The 16322-nt window shown below is 48.8% G+C and overlaps 1 protein-coding gene and 1 long non-coding RNA gene across 2 annotated transcripts in view; one reads left to right on the forward strand and one right to left on the reverse strand.

The window, feature by feature from the left end:
* PAXIP1 (PAX interacting protein 1) overlaps positions 1-2187 on the forward strand; it is a 52866-nt gene extending 50679 nt beyond the window's left edge. Inside the window, 4 exon segments of the mRNA XM_029954314.1 lie at positions 756-890; positions 974-1049; positions 1169-1229; positions 1727-2187. Of these exon segments, the coding sequence (XP_029810174.1) occupies positions 756-890; positions 974-1049; positions 1169-1229; positions 1727-1742 (288 nt within the window). The 3' untranslated portion in view covers positions 1743-2187.
* Positions 2188-2561: 374 nt separating this feature from the next.
* The window catches only part of LOC115277023, a 19088-nt gene continuing 5327 nt past the window's right edge, over positions 2562-16322 (reverse strand). Inside the window, exons 2-3 of the long non-coding RNA XR_003902178.1 lie at positions 4567-4860; positions 2562-3342 (exon numbers count right to left, since the gene is read on the reverse strand). This is a non-coding gene — a long non-coding RNA (uncharacterized LOC115277023). The remainder of the gene's footprint in view (positions 3343-4566; positions 4861-16322) is intronic.

The raw sequence follows: 16322 nt of genomic DNA on the forward strand, positions 1-16322 counted from the left end.
TTTAACAAGTCTTTGCTGCGTAATGCTCATCTCCGTAAATGCGTGCTCTGCTGGAGAATGAAGAAGATTCTTGGGAAAATATTAATCGACTGCATGCCTGAGTAATTCAGGATGGAAGGTTTTTAAACATTTGTTACGTAAGCCACTTTGCCACAAAACCATGTGGAAGCTGTTCTTGCGGAAGGAGCTGAGGCAGGAGCGCGCTGCCAGGGCGCATGTCCCCCCCAAATCCATCGGCTTTTTCCAAACGTTAGTTCTTTTCCTGCACGCAATTTAAAGCCGCGTTTTTTGGAATGCTGGAGAGCAAAGGCTTAGGAAATTGAACCTTAACCGTTAGAGTCATTTCCTAGTCGGAGCCCCAACCGGCACAGGTAGTGGAGAGAGTCCGGCGCCGTGCCTGCCCCTCGTTTCACAGACGAGGGTGGATGATACAGTGCTAACTTAGAATTCTGCAGAAACTGTGAAAACCGTTCATTCCCCCCGGTCCCACAGAGTTCTCCACGGCCTCCAGGAATGGCCGTTCAGCCACTTTTACTCCTCACGGGTCGTACCTGACACAAGGAAACGCTCGTTTTTTTCCGGACGTCCCTCCCGGATTCCTCCAGGCCCGTTTCCAACCGTGGGCTCATGGGGGACGGGGCGGGGGTACCTCCATAACCTCAGGAAACTACACATTGTCAGAACTCTCAGGGTAGACTTTATGAAACGACATACAGAAACGATTCAGAGTGCGCATATCTTCATTTTGTTTTTAGGCAAAATACTTCTACATCACGCCTGGAATCTGCCCAAGCCTATCGACCATGAAGGCGATCGTGGAGTGCGCAGGCGGAAGAGTCTTGGCCAAACAGCCGTCGTTCCGGAAGCTCGTGGAGCACAAGCAGAATAAGGTGGATGGAAGGGAAGCGCGGAGGGCGCGCCGCCCTGATGAGCTTCGCTGCGCGGTGACCGATACACTCCCTTCCTTCCCTAGGGCTCGTCCGAGATCATCTTAATATCCTGCGAGAACGACCTCCACCTGTGCCGGGAGTACTTCGCCCGGGGCGTAGGTGCGGTGCGGGGCGTGGGGGCGGGGCGTAGGGGCGGGGCGGCGTGGGGGCGCGGGGCAGAGCTGTTTGCCCGCGGGGCGCAGGCCCCGTGTCTTCACGGTCTGCCCCCCGTCTTTCAGACGTCCACAACGCGGAGTTCGTGCTCACCGGAGTGCTCACGCAGACGCTGGACTATGAGTCATATCCTTTTTCTGGAAGCGGCTCAGGGCCGAAGCCCGGTCCCCACGGGCTCAGAGCCGGACGGGCCGGGCGTTCTGGCCCGAGCGCATCAGGGAGGCCGGCTGGGTGGCTGCCCGGCCGCACCCTGAGCCTCGGGCACCCGCCTCCATACGGCCTGTGCACGTACATCTTTCCCAGACTTCTCTAACCTTCGTGAGTGCCCAGTTTGTGCCACCTTGACTTTCGGGGAGAACAGCTGGGCGGCTTGTGGGTGTCCTCTGTGTCCCCTCAGGGGCCTGGTTTCCTGTCCGGAGACGGAACGGGCCTGCACCCCCCAGGCCTGCCACAGAGAGGGTGGGGCGGGGGGGAGTCTGCGGGGGCAGCGGGCCTGCGGCGCAGGTGGGTAAGAAAACGCTGTCAGGGTCCTCCTCCGACGGCCCCTCCCAGCCGGCCAGACTGGGGGTGCCGGGGACGTCCCCTCGCCTCGTGTCTGAGTGTGTTTTCCTCAACAAGCCCACGTATAAATTTAACTGACGGTACCTGCGCTGCGACTGGAGTCCCGGGCCCGGGTCCTGCCGCCGTGGAGGGGCCCACGTGCCCCCTGCGGAAGCCGCGTTTTCCAGTTTTCCAGCTGCTCCGGCGGCGGTGCGTCGGAGCAGGAAGACTAATCCCCTATTCTGCATCTTTTTAAGATGTGTGATTTTATTCTGAGGAAACATAAATTATGTTTTGTAATAAATGAATTTATGAGCCCACATTAGGTTTTATGATTCATTTGCCAGGTTTTTAAATGTTTTCATGACACTGTAAACAGAACTTCAGCTACAAATAAAATGATGTACATAAAGACCTTGCTATCTCTAAATTATGGATGTTAAAGATTTGAAATGTTTTGTACTTTATTTTTATTTCTTATACTGTTTTCTTTTATATTGATACCTTGCCCACATTTTGAATAAATGTACTTTTGAACTTAGAATTTATGCTGTATTTTTTCCCATTATTTATAGGATTTGCATCAAACCAGATCACATTTTAAGTAATTTCAAGACAAAATATATTCCGAGTTTGCTCCCCAAGGAGTACTGTCTGGGGGGCAGCCATTCCCTGCCAGGACCATAGCCCCCAAGTGGATGTTCACCCAACACTTCGTGCCTCCTAGAGTATGGACACCCGCCAGGCGGACCCTTGAGACCCTGCATCCACCCTGCTCTCGCGGCTCTCACACCCTTCCTGTTGGATTGTGGGTACAGTAACGTAATGAGAGACCACTGTTCTGGCAGGTCAGGCCGCCCTGACGCATCTCGACGCTGTCCTGTCCCATAAACAACACCGCCACGCGGCTGCTCTTACCGTGCGCGTCTGGCGTGTTCAGAATCTGCTTCATCACAGTTTCTGAAACATCTTCCTAGAAAGAGTGTGACCCACTTGACCGTGTAGTCGTCACCCACACAGCCTCTACAGTTGACTTCTTGAACTTGGTTTAGGCGGAACACCTGCTCTGAAAACATGACCGGGAATTCTGTGGCCCCGTAGGGCTCGGTGACGGCCACACACACACATGTCCTGCCCGGCTCACGTTTGCGGAGTTCTTTCTACAGATGAAGGAGGTCACCACACACTTCAGTGTCTTCAAGTGACTCTCCCCCGTCTCCTTGACCTTCTGTGTGGCTTCCCAGAGACTCCCCCGCCCAATCTGGATCGCCCGTGTGGACACGCCCTCAGCCTTAGCGTGACTGATGTAGTTATCATTGTCCACCGGAAGTGTTTTTATCTTGAGCTCTTTATGCCCAAAAAGCAATACATATTCTGCTATTTTCTTGTGTATTTAACAGATTTTTAACAAAATGTGTCTGCTTTTAAGCTAATAATTTCATACCTACGCAGATTTAGAAATACTTAGCTGCAGGGTCGCCTTGGGTCTCAGTTAAGCGTCTGACTCAACTTCAGCTCAGGTCACGATCTCACAGTTCATGGATTCAAGCCCCGCATTGGACTCCCTGCCGACAGCGTGGGGGCTGTTGGGATTCTCTCCCACTCTGAAGAAAAGCAACAGTTCCCGTAGAATTGGCCATTCCCTCTCACGCACCATCATCGGAGTTCATGTCGCTGCAAACCTGGATTCTGCAAAACCCTGGAAGGGAAGCAGCCTTTCATCACGGAGAACATGATTTCGATTCCCAACGCTGCCTACTGCCACTGCGCCCATAAGTGGACGTGTGGACGGACAGTCCTGCGTCTGTTCTGTGAGCGGTGGAGACCGTCTATTTAACCAACATGCAAGTATGACTGATTTGATTAACCTTTCAATTAGTGTTTTCTTCCAAAAGCTGCCAAGAAATAATCCTTAAACACCCCCGGAGCTGTCTGCGGCCAGCTGGCTCGCACAGCTGCTGAGCACGGTTTGGCGGCTCGGGAAGCGACAAGTGAACGTGTCGGAATAGAGACTTCAGGTAGATGCTGCCTCCAGAAGTTGATTAGGAAAGTTATTTCCTCATAAGAAAAGAAGTCTTAAGCCTGTTTTGTCCGGCTCAAGGTTAACAGAAATAGGAACTACAGTGCAACTGAAAAATTCCTAGCAGCCACATTAACGTTTACAGAGTTTTATAGGGGCGCCTGGGGGGCTCAGTCAGTTAAGTGTCCGGCTTCAGCTCAGGTCAGATCTCATGGTTCATGGGTTCGAGCCCCGCGTCAGGTTCTGTGCTGACAGCTCAGAGCCTGGAGCCTGACTCAGATTCTGTGTCTCCCTCTCTCTCTGCCCCTCCCCCACTCATGCTGTCTCTCTCTCAAAAATAAATAAAACATTATAAACATTATAAAACTTATTTTTTTAACTTTAATACCAGCATGTCTAAAATATCATTCCAGCTACAAGTCATCAATATTTTAGAAGATTATCGCAACAGAGGTGGGTTTTTTGGTGCTGTCTTTAAAATCCATTGGGTATTTTATACTTAGAACACATCTCAATTCTGACAATAAATTTTCATTAGAAATATTTTCACTGGGGGCACCTGGGTCAGATGAGCATCCAACATCAGCTCAGGTCATGATCTCATAGTTCATGAGTTCAAGCCCCGTGTCAGGCCCTGTGATGACAGATCGGAGCCTAGAGCTGCTTCAGATTCTGTCTCCCTCTCTCAGCCTCTTTCCCACTCTTTCTCTCAAAAAAAAAAAAAATTGAAAGAAACATTAAAAAATATTTTCTCTGTATTTAAATTTCATCCCACTTAACGGTTTAAAAAGAAGTACGTGCCCACGTGATTCTAAGCAAGAGTGTTCTACAGCAACAAGCTAGTGCCTGTTGTTAAGTCAAAGCTAATTAATGGTAAATGAGATGAAAACTCCAGCTCCTCACCGACACAAGTTCATTTCCGTGCCCGGGGACCAGGCGTAGCTGTCGTGTCTGAGGGGCCAGCGGCCACCTGCGCAGGCTCCCTTTGGCACCATGCGTGCCAGTGAGGAGGTGGCGGTCCACCCAAGAAGCTTCCAAGATTGCTTCTCTGCATAGAGTCCCTGGAATTCCGTTCCCTGCCACTGGCGGATCGCAAAAGGGATGTCCGTCTGGCTGGGTGCGGGGTATCAGGAAAGCGGAAGAAATCCTGCACGTCCTCGTGGTCGCGGGAAAGGCTGGATGTGTTTTGATCCCCATCTGGTGACGCAGAAAGAACAGGTTGAGTGGGACCGGCGGCACACCACTGCATTCTTCAGACCCTGTGGCTTGCTGGTGATCAGGGCCCCCGAGACGCCTGCAGACAGGAGGCAAAGCCCCTCGACCCAGGCACCCTCGCTCCCAGGAAGCCATCCCGAGTCCCGGATGTCGCTGAATTAAAAAGCAAGCGTGCATTTAAGGTCTGCAAATCTGGCCGCGTCCCCGTGTCTCCCATCAGCCGCCCTGCCACCATGCAGGCCCCAGCGCCCCATCCTGGTTCCTGGCACGGCCGACGGCGACAGCCACCTCCGACTGCCGGGGCTGGCATGTCCTCCGTTGGTCCCTCTCCTCGCCGCCTGTCCGCACGCCCCCGCGTTCCGCTGGCTCACCCGCACAGATGGTCACGTCTGTCCGTCCTGGTTCCTGCCAGCCTCCTCTCCTCCTCCTGGCTCTTCCCCTCCCTGCTGCCCCCCGTGCTGTCCCACAGTCCCACTAAGAGGAAAGTGCCCGAGCTGTGCCGCTTGGAGTCCTGATGCCTTGTGACGCCCCCACCCAGTCTCTCCGTCCTGTCCTTCCCGTCCCGCACACGGCTGCTTCCTGCTGCCCAGGGCACAGTGTCCCCCCGCTCTGTCCAGCAGCCTCCCTCCTCCCTCCCCTGGAAAGCCTTTCCTGCTTCCCTCTGCTCCTGTGTCAAAAATGCCTTTGAGGCACATGCACTTGTCTACATGAGCAATAAATCGGAAACAGGAAAACGACCACATCAAAATTAAGACCTTTTGTGTTTCAAAAGACACAACAGCAGTGAAAAGGCAACCTACTGAAGGACAGAAAACCTTTGCCAATCCTGCTTCAGACCAGGAGCCCCAATCTAGAGAATATAAAGACTACAACTCCACCACAAAACATTTGAGTTTAAAATGGGCAAAAGGTTGGAGCGGCAAGATGGCAGAGAAGCAGGGAGCTCTGTAATCTCTGCCCACCCGCAACCACCAAACTGAGAATGAAAAGCCACAATACTCTGATCTCCAAGAACAGAGGTGCGCACAGACCCCTTACTGATAACAGTCTCATGGATGTCTGTGTGAGTGTGAACTGGGACCGGAGACCCTGAGTGGAGTCTCTGCAAAAGCAGAACTCGGAGAGAGAGCACCCAGAACACTGGCGCCGGGCCCGCTGAGGGCCGTGTGTGCAGGGGCGGCTCAGGACCCTGGAGGGCCATGCAGGGCAGCCCACAGGGTGGCCTTGTAGGGTGCAGAGAGCAGAGGAGAAGAGAAAGAGACTGAAAACGCTCATAGAGTGATCTCTGGAGAGGGGAGACCTCAGCCAGGGAAGGAGAGACACAACCTTTCCATGTGTAGCCGCTGAGCAGGGACAGAAATCCCTCAGCGGGCTTGTTCTCCCGTGGGTCCAGCAGCCTGCCAACCTCAGGTGGAGCCAGGGAAGGGCTGGCCCCCCAGTCCCTATAATCCCGCCAGATCCCGGAGATCATTTTACCTGGGGCGGCAGCAGCAAAGTGCGTGGACTAGGATTTAGAAACCTGGCGGAGCTTAGAAAACCGAAGCAATCTGACCCACCCGTGGCACGGGGAGGTCAGACTCAAGACAGTGGCCGGCCACGCATGGTCTGAGGGGGACTTGGGGTGCCGCCATTCTTCTCCCCGCAACCACTAAGGCGGGGCCTCGGAGAGCAGCCCCTGAGACCCGACCCACCTACATCGAACCATGCCCACACATGCTGGAGAGCTGCTTTTCTTACTATTTTTAATTTTTCTTTTCTTATATTTTTTAATTTCCCCCTTGTTTTCTCTTTTCTATTATCCTTTTTCATTCTTTTCTCCCCTTCCCCCCTGGAGTCTGGGAAAGACCAACATTTATGCCCTGTGTGCTTAGATCACCTCTTAACATCCAGATAGTTTTTTCCTTAACTCATTCTGGTCTCTCCCCTCCACACGTTTTATGCTCTCAGGCTGTCCTTTATCTCTGGCTGTTTCTGTCCCCCTGCCTTCTTTTTTTTCCTTTCCTTTCTTTTCTGTTCTTTTTTTTCTTTCCCCTTTTGGTTTGCTTGTTTTCTTGATCTGTCTGTGCGTTTGCATGCTTTTGTTCCCTGTGTGTTTGTCTGTCTGTTTTCCTTTTCACGGTACCTCAAGAAACAAGCCAAAGCACACATAGTGGAGAGTCCCAAATATCACTGAGTAAGGAAAAAATTAATCAGAGGCATAACAAGAGAAGCCGAGAGACACCATTAAAAGAACATTTCCTGAAACGCCAGGCCCGGAACAGTCAAAGAGCCTCCTTTAATAGAGAAATACTAACAGGTGCACAGTGCAGAATGAGCTTTTCAAACTGACAAGAGACAGAAAGCTAGCCAAAATGATGGAACAAAAGAACTCTCCACTAAAGAAATTCCAGGAAGAAATCAAAGCGACAGAACTGCTCAAAACAGACACAAGCAACATAACTGAACAAGAATTTAGAACAATTGTCATAAAATTAATCTCTGGGCTTGAAAAAAGCATCAAAGCCATCAGAGAAGCTATTGATACACAGACTAGGAACCTTCAAAAGGCTATAAACGAGGTGAATAAAATGGAGGCGGCCACTGCACGGACTGAAGAAGCAGAGAGAATAGGTGAATTAGAGGACACAGTCATAGAGAAGGGGAAGCCGAGAAAAAGAGAAATTAATACAGGAGCACAAAAGGAGGATTCGAGACCTGAGTGATACAATCAAACAGAACAATATCCATATCATAGGAGTTTCTGAAGAGGAAGAAAGAGAAAAAGGTCCTGAAGCATTGCTTGAGGAAATTATAGCCAAAAACGTCTCCAATCTGGAGTAAGAAAAAGACATTGAAACTCAAGAGGCATATTAAACTCCCCTAAGGTGTAATTTGAACCGACCTTCAGCACAACATATCGTAGTGAAACTAGCAAAATATAAGGATAGAGAGAGAATTCTGAAAGCAGCTAGGGAGAAAAGGGCCCTCACATACAAAGGGAAACCTATCAGAGTGGTTACAGACCTTTCTACTGAAACTTGGCCGGCCAGGAAGTAATGGCAGGAAATCTTCAATGTGCTGAACAGGAAAAATATGCAGCCAAGAATCCTTTATCCAGCAAGCCTGTCATTCAAAATAGGAGGAGAAATAAAGGTTTCCTCAAATAAACAAAAATTGAGAGAATTCATCATCACAAAACCAGCCCTACAGGAAATCCTAAGAGGGACCGTATGAAGGAAATGTAGTAAGGAATATAAGACACCAGAGACATCAATACAAACATGAACTTTACAGAGAACACATGACTCTAAACCCACAAAATTTCTTTTTTTTTTTAATAGTTTATTGTCAAATTGGTTTCCATACCACACCCAGTGCTCTTCCCCACAAGTGCCCTCCTCCATCACCACCACCTCTTTCCCCCCCTCCCCCTTCCCCTTCAACCCTGTTTGTTTTCAGTATTCAGTAGTCTCTCAAGTTTTGCATCCCTCTCTCTCCCCGACTCTCTTTCCCTCTCCCTCCCCCCCCCGCCCCCCGCCCCGGTCCTCTGTCAGGTCTCTCCTGTTTTCCTGTTAGACCTATGAGTGACAACATATGGTATTTGTCCTTCTCCGCCTGGCATGACTCCTTCTAGGTCCATCCACGTTGCTACGAATGGCCAGATTTCATTCTTCCTCATTGCCATGTAGTAATTGTGTAGATAAACCACATCTTCTTGATCCACTCATCCAGTGATGGACATTGAGGCTCCTTCCACGATTTGGCTGTTGTTGGCAGTGCCGCTGTGAACACAGGGGTGCCCGTGCCCCTGTGCCTCTGCACCCGTCTCCCTTGCTCCTGACGAAGCAGCGCACCCCTTTCACCAGCACCCAGTGCTTCAGGGCGTCCCCTGTGTATGTTGTGTGTGCTCTGCCTTTGTGACCGAGATGCTTTCCCCTGAGTCCAGCCATCTGCTGTGGCTCTTTGACTGTTGTGGGCAGCATTTGGTCCCTGTGCTGTTAGTGGGCCAGTCTGGGGCCGCTTTAGGTTTGACTTGACTCAGACCAGGCATTTGTGAGATGCAGGGCACCCTCCCTGTGTTGTCCCGAGGAAGTTGCCTGGGTGGTAGCAGGTGGTGGCAGCTCTAGGCAGAACAGCCCTCTGCGCCCTGCCCTCTGCCAGGGCCATAGCATGACGCGTGTGTGTGTGTGTGTGTGTGTGTGTGTGTGTGTGTGTGTGTGTGTGTGTGTGGTTATCGTTCCCTCCCCTGCAGCGGGGGTCACTTCGGAGTAGTGCCTGCCCTGTAGGGGCTGCTTGCACACTGCCCGGATTGTGGTACTACTTTGGATACTTTGACTCTGGCCAAAGGGGCATTGGAGGGGGCAGGTCCACAGGAGAAAGTGGGCATGGGGCACTCGTGGTGCCAGCAGAGCCACTGGGACTTAGGAAGAGACCTGCAGCAACACAGGGAAACTGAGGCCGGCATGGAGGGGCGGGCCGGAGGAAGTGTGTGGGCACAGGGCACACTGTTAGCAGCAAGGTGGAGAGGGTTGGCGCTTTCTTGGTTCTGGCAGGTATCTGTGCATCTAGGCCGGGGTGGGGTCAGGGGAGGGAAGTGGCCCCCACCAGCTCTTTTGTCCTTGGAGAAGTCTCACGAAGATCCTTCCCTCTCCAAAACAGGCTCTGAGATTAGTAAATAAACCTTGCATACCCCAGGCACTTTTCAGACAGCTACACCTGTACTGCATCTCAGTGGGGCCATTTGTTGGTCTGTCCCTTTAAGGACCAGAACTTAGTTTTCTCTAGCCCCCCTGGCTCTCCGGAGCCCCACTCATTTTAAAAAGTGTTTTTTTTTTTTTAATGTTTTTTATTTACTTTTGAGAGACAAGAGAGAGACAGCATGAGCAGGGGAGGGTCAGAGAGAGGAGGAGACACAGAATCTGAAGCAGGCTCCAGGCTCTGAGCTGGCTGTCAGCACAGAGCCCGACGCGGGGCTCGAACCCACAAACTGAGAGATCATGACCTGAGCCGAAGCTGGACGCTTAACCGACTGAGCCACCCAGGCACCCCGAGCCCCATTCATTTTTAAAGTTCCATATATTATGCCCACTGACTGTAGGAACCTGTGACGTTAGGCCATTCTGCTTCTCAAAGCCACACGTTATGGGACTTTGGGTTCCCCATGAGGGTCCCTGGTGTCCAGTGCCTGGGGCTTGATACACCGCCCTCCCTGGCTACAGCCCCCCTCCCTCAGGTCCCTTTAACTCGCAGCCATGTCTCTGCCCTTCCTTTCTTCCGCGTGGTCTCTCCTTGACATTTAGCTGTGGAGAGGCCATTCTGCCACCCGTGGGGCTGTGTTCTGGGTTGTGTACACTGAGGTGGGCGTTTCTAGGTGTGTCCATGGGACAGGTGGAGTCTGGGATCACCGGCTCTGCCATCTTCCCCCTTGTGTCCTAAACAAGTATACTTTTACACTTCATCTATTCCAATCTTAGTCCCCCTGACCACACATCAAATTCCTTTTTTTATGTTTTTTATCTATTTTTAAGAGACAGAGAGAGACAGCGTGAGCAGGGGAGGGTCAGAGAGAGACACACACAGAATCTGAAGCAGGCTCCACGGGGCTTGAACCCACGAACTGTGAGATCATGACCTGAGCCGAAGCTGGACGCTTAAGTGACTGAGTCACCCAGGTGCCCCCAAATTCTTTTCCAAAGATTCCCCTTCACAAACTTTTTTCTTCAATTAGATTTTGTCATAAGTTTTCCTTATCTAAACAACCAGTCTCATTTCAGGATAATTACTTTCTTTTCTCTCGACAAAAATTTATTCTTGTTCTTTACACCTTTCTTACACATCTCCTACTTCTGCACATCCAGAGTTGGTTTCTTCATCATTTCCAGCAGTATAATTACATTTAGCAGAATTTTAACTTAGCTACCATGGTGTCCAGTTAAAGCTTACTTACCAATTACGAACTATTATACCAGAATTCTTTAGATTGGGAGATTTATGAACGTATTTTATAATTTCTAGAAAATATGCCATTTTTTTCATAGTTCAACTTTCAATAAAACACACAACCTGTTTACTAGGAGACTGAAGTATCATTAGATTCTCTGTAATAAGAAGCCCAAGCCAGATAAACCTATGTTTAGTCATTAAGATTTCAGTATTTTATCTTCTTTGGGAAAAACTTAGATATCCAGTGATTTCAACCCAATGTGTCATTTAATCTAGCAAAAGCTTCAGTGTTTAAGGTACCAAGATCAAGGAAGCTGTTTAAAAGTTTATGAACCTTTTCTTCAAAACTGAGTAGCTGTTAGCAATACTCATGAAAACTTGAGACAAAATCAGCCATAATTTTAAGTCATTTTTGTGGACAGATTACAAGAATTTCAATGTGAATTTAATACACTTGGGTAGAATAAAAGCTGATTATGTGTATTATATTTGAAGTTGATAGTTCCCAAAACACGTCTATTTTAATTAAATCAGTGACTGTGCATTAGCTTTAATACTGAGTATGTTGCACGTGTGTCCACTAAGACCTTAGTCACTTTGTTCCCTACTGTCAGCTCTACCTGGGGCTCCTGTGGGGACAGCTGACCTGCGCTGTTAGAGTCCAGAGGAGCCCTTGGGCCCCTTTGTGTTGATCTGGAAGGTTTGAACCTCGCCAGGAGGCTCGGGACAGCTTCCGGTCCTCGGAGGTGAGGGGTGGAGGGGCCAGTGGCGCCAGGGGTGCTGGGATTGGTGGTGGGGCGGGGTGGTCGTGCGGGGACAGGAAGAGGGGAGGGCACAGGTGGGTGGATCGCCAGGGGCAGATTCAAGGTTGGGACTGACCTCCCTCCATGTCCCCCTCCTATCTCCCCTCTACACGAGCAGCTTTCTCTCTGGTTCCCAGCCGTCTGGGGGAGGCGGGGCCGAGGCAGCGGACTGGCGTCGGTCCTGGGGCTTCTGTTTGGGGAAGTGGGTTCGGGATTTCTGTGTCTGCCATTTTCCTCCTCCTCGTCTTTCTGATTTTTGGAAAGGGGTTTGGGTGTCTTCGGTTTTTGTGCCTCCTTCTCTGTCTGGACCATCACTGTGACTCTTCACGTGGAGTAACCCTAAGAGCCCGAATGTAGGGAGTTTCATCCCAAGTCATGTAAACTTGAAAACCATTTGGGGTAGTTTCTGTCTTTCTGAGTTGTAGAAGTGCCTTTAAACAAGTTCAATAGAGCTCCTTTACAAATTAATTTTAGCATTAACATCCGGAAGTGGAGAAAAGATCTCCATCATGACACATGGACATAGAAACAAGATTCAAATAATATGTTCGCCTTTGTTTCACTAACTGTTGTGGAGAAGGCATTAAAGACCCAATTTCCAAATAGCCTCTTTTTATGAAATCTAACTGCAAGTTAGCATTATAATGTGTGGGTCCATCAATTAGGTTTTTTTCCATTTTCCAATCAGAACACAGCCAATTTTGCTCAAAAAGCAAAAAACACGAGCCACATGCAGCCCGGAGTACTTTTGTGAACACGGGTCCTCCCCTAAAGCCAGAGGCTTCACTGATTGAACCAACGGCTTCCTAGTTTCTGGTTGCTTTCTCTGTGTGCACAAGAAAACTAATTCAGACGTGTCCAAAGAACCCCATTTGGGCCATTTGAGACTTTGATTTTCCCATTTAAGTAAGCACTTGCACATAGGGGTTCCCGCCGGAGCTCCAGTGGGTGGTGGGGGGTTTTCCGGGAGCTGTTCGCCTTTCCCAGCGCGGTTCCCCACGCCTTTCCCCCTCAGTTTTTATTTTTAGAGGAAGGCTCGAGGAGATCTAAGGATGTTAAGTGCGGTGGCCGGTCGGGAGCTGCTCCGATCACTTCCGGGAGCTGTGGTACGCTCTTGTGCGCCTCAGTTTCTCCCTGGGGATCTGAGGCCATTGAGCACCGGATGATCGACCCTTATGTGTGTGTCCCCAGATGAGCCAATCATTCGTTACCTCATGAGGCGGGAAGTTCCTAGGGGACGGCCACACGTCACGAGGCATAGCCTCAGTCACTTCTGCTAGGCGTTCAGTCACCTGAAGGCACCGTTTGCCCAGAAGAAGTGAGATTTAGTCTCTCGTGTTTCTAGTCAGAAAGTTTACTCCAGCCTCATGTTAATAACACCGACGGTTACGATGCTCAGTGAAAACGCCAGCGCCTCTGGGTTATTCCCACCTGGAGAACATCACAGGGAACCCTCAATAGCTTGAATAAAAGGCCTGTCATTAGAACACCCATGAGAAGTCGGAGGGCACAAAGGGCTCATGCTGGGACCGAGCGCCAGGTTCCAGTGACCCCCAGGTGTGCTCAGGAGGGCTGCGCTGGCACACCGCCACTACCCCAAGAAATGGTGAGACAGGAGAACCTGCCTTAAAATATTAAAGAGCAGGGCGCCTGGGGGGCTCAGTCAGTTGAGCATCCAACTCTTGATTTCAGCTCAGGTCATGATCTCACAGTTCATGGGTTTGAGCCTCACATCGGGCTCTGTGCTGACAGTGTGGAGCCTGCTTGGGATCCTCTCTCTCGCTCTCTCTGCCCCTGCTCCCCCAAAATAAAATTTTTTCTTTTATAGTTTATTGTCAAGTTGGTTTCCATATAACACCCAGTGCTCATCCTGAGAAGTACCCTCCTCTATGCTCATCCTCCCTTCCCCTCTACCCCTCCCCCACCAGCCCTCAGTTTATTCATAGTATTTAAGAGTTTCTCATGGTTTGCCTCCCTCCCTCTCCCGTTATCTTCCCACCCCCCTCCACTTCCCCTCCCGATGGTCCACAGCTAAGTTTCTCCTGTTCCACTTACGAGTGACAACATATGGTATCTGTCCTTCTCTGCCTGACTTACTTCACTTGGCAGGACACCCTCGAGGTCCATTTATTCTATAGATAAACCACATCTTCTTGATCCACTCATCGGTTGATGGACGTTTAGGTTCTTTCCATGATTTGGCTGTTGTTGACAGTGCTGCTAGGAACATTGGGGTGCATGTGCCCCTCTGCATCAGCACTCCTGTATCCCTTGGGTAAATCCCTAGCAGTGCTATTGCTGGGTCACAGGGGAGTTCTATGGATAGTTTTTTGAGGAACCTCCATACTGTTTTCCAGAGCGGCTGCACCAGTTTACATTGCCACCAACAGTGTAGGAGGGTACCCGTCTCTCCACATCCTCGCCAGCATCTATAGTCTCTTGATTTGTTCATTTTAGCCACTCTGACTGGTGTGAGGTGGTTTGGATTTGTGTTTCCCTGATGATGAGTGATGTTGGGCATCGTTTCCTGTCCCTCTAGGCCATCGGGATGTCCTCTTTGGAGAAGTGTCTGTTTATAAACCCACATTTTTCAATAATAACACTGACTATAAATGGACTGAATGCTCCAATCAAATGACACAGAGTAGCAGAATGGATACAAAACCAAAATTCATATATTTGCTGTCTACAAGAGATTCACCTTAGAGCTGAAGACACCTTCAGATTGAAAGTAAGGGGATGGAGAAATATCTACCATGTGACTGGACGTCAAAAGAAAGCCAGAGTAGCCATACTTACATTGGACAAACTGGACTTTAAAAGCAGTAACAAAAGATGAAGAAGATTACAGGGTTTCTCCATCAGGAAGAGCTAACAATTATAAACATCTATGCGCCAACTTCGGGAGCTCCCAAATACATAAAACAACTAATCACAAACAGAAACGACCTTATTGATAAGAATGTGCTAATTGCAGGGGACGTTAATACTCCACTGACAGCAATGGATAGATCAACCAGACAGAAAATCACTAAAGAAACAATGGACTTAAATGACACATTGGAACAGCTGGAATTAATAGATACATATTGAACTCTGCATCCTGAAGTTGGAAATTCACCTTCTTCTCAAGTGCCCATGGCACATTCTCCAAGATTGATCACATACTGGGGCATAAAGCAACCCTCCATAAACATAAACGAAGTGAGATCATACCATGCACACTTTCACATCACAAGGCTATGAAACTTGAAATTAACGACAGAAAAAAGTCTAGAAAACCTCCAAAAATGTGGAGGTTAAAAACCTCCCTACTGAAGAATGATTAGGCCAACCAAGCAATTAGAGAATAAATTAAGGGGCGTCACCCAGGCAAACCAGACAGAGACCCAACAAAAAAAGAGAACTACAGGCCAATATCCTTAGTGAATACAGATGCAAAAATTCTCAGCATGATACTAGCAAATAGAATTCAACAGCATATAAAAAGAATTATCCATCATGATCAAGTGGGATTCATTCCTGGGTTATAGGGCTGGTTCAGTATTTGCAAATCCATCAATGTGATCCATCACATTAACAAAAGAAAGGATAAAAACCATATGATCCTGTCAATAGATGCAGAAAAAGCATTTGACAAAATACAGCACCCTTTTTTAATAAAAACCCTCGAGAAAGTAGGGATAAGAGGAACTTAAACATCATAAAGGCCATTTACAGAAAGCCCACAGCTAATATCATCCTCAATGGGGAAAAATTGAGAGCTTTCCCCCCGAGATCAGGGACACGACAGGGATGTCCACCCTCACCACTGTTGTGTAACACAGTGCCGGAAGTCCTAGCAGCAGTGATCAGACAACAAAAGGAAATAAAAGGCATCAGATTCTGCAAAGAGGAAGTCAAACTTTCCCTTTTCACAGACGACATGATCCTCTACATGGAAAACCCGATCGACTCCACCAGAAACCTTCTAGAACTGACCCATTAATTCAGTAAAGTGGCAGGGTACAAAAATCAATGTACAGAAATTGGTTGCATTAAAAAAAATTTATGTCTTTTATTTATTTTTGAAAGACAAAGAGAGACAGTGCGAGCAGGGGAGGGTCAGAGAGAGAGGGAGACACAGAATCTGAAGCAGGCTCCAGACTCTGAGCTGGCTGTCAGCACAGAGGCTGACACAGGGCTCGAACCCATGAACTGTGAGATCATGACCTGAGCTGAAACCGGCCACTTAACGGACTGAGCCACCCAGGTGCCCCATCAGTTGCATTTTTACACACCAAAAATGAAGCAACAGAAAGAGAAATCGAGAAACTGATCCCATTCACGATAAACTACTCTACATGGAAAACCCAAAGGCTCAACCAGAAGTCTACTAGAACTGATCCATGAATTCAGTAAAGTCACAGGGTATAAAATCAATATAAATTGGTTGCATTTTTATGCAATAATGCACACCAATATGCTTCACCAATAATGAAGCAACAGAAAGAGAAATCAAGAAACTGATCCCATTCACGATTGCACGAAAAACCATAAAATACCTAGGAGTAAACCTAACCAAGGATATAAAGACCTGTATGATGAAAACTATAGACAACTTATGAAAGAGATTGAAGAAGACACAAAGAAATGGAAAAACATTCCATGCTCATGGATTGGAAGAATAAACATTGTGAAAATGTCATTATCACCCAAAGCAATCTACACATTCAATGC

Source organism: Suricata suricatta, chromosome 2, assembly GCF_006229205.1.
Source record: "Suricata suricatta isolate VVHF042 chromosome 2, meerkat_22Aug2017_6uvM2_HiC, whole genome shotgun sequence".
Taxonomy (NCBI): Eukaryota; Metazoa; Chordata; class Mammalia; order Carnivora; family Herpestidae; genus Suricata; species Suricata suricatta.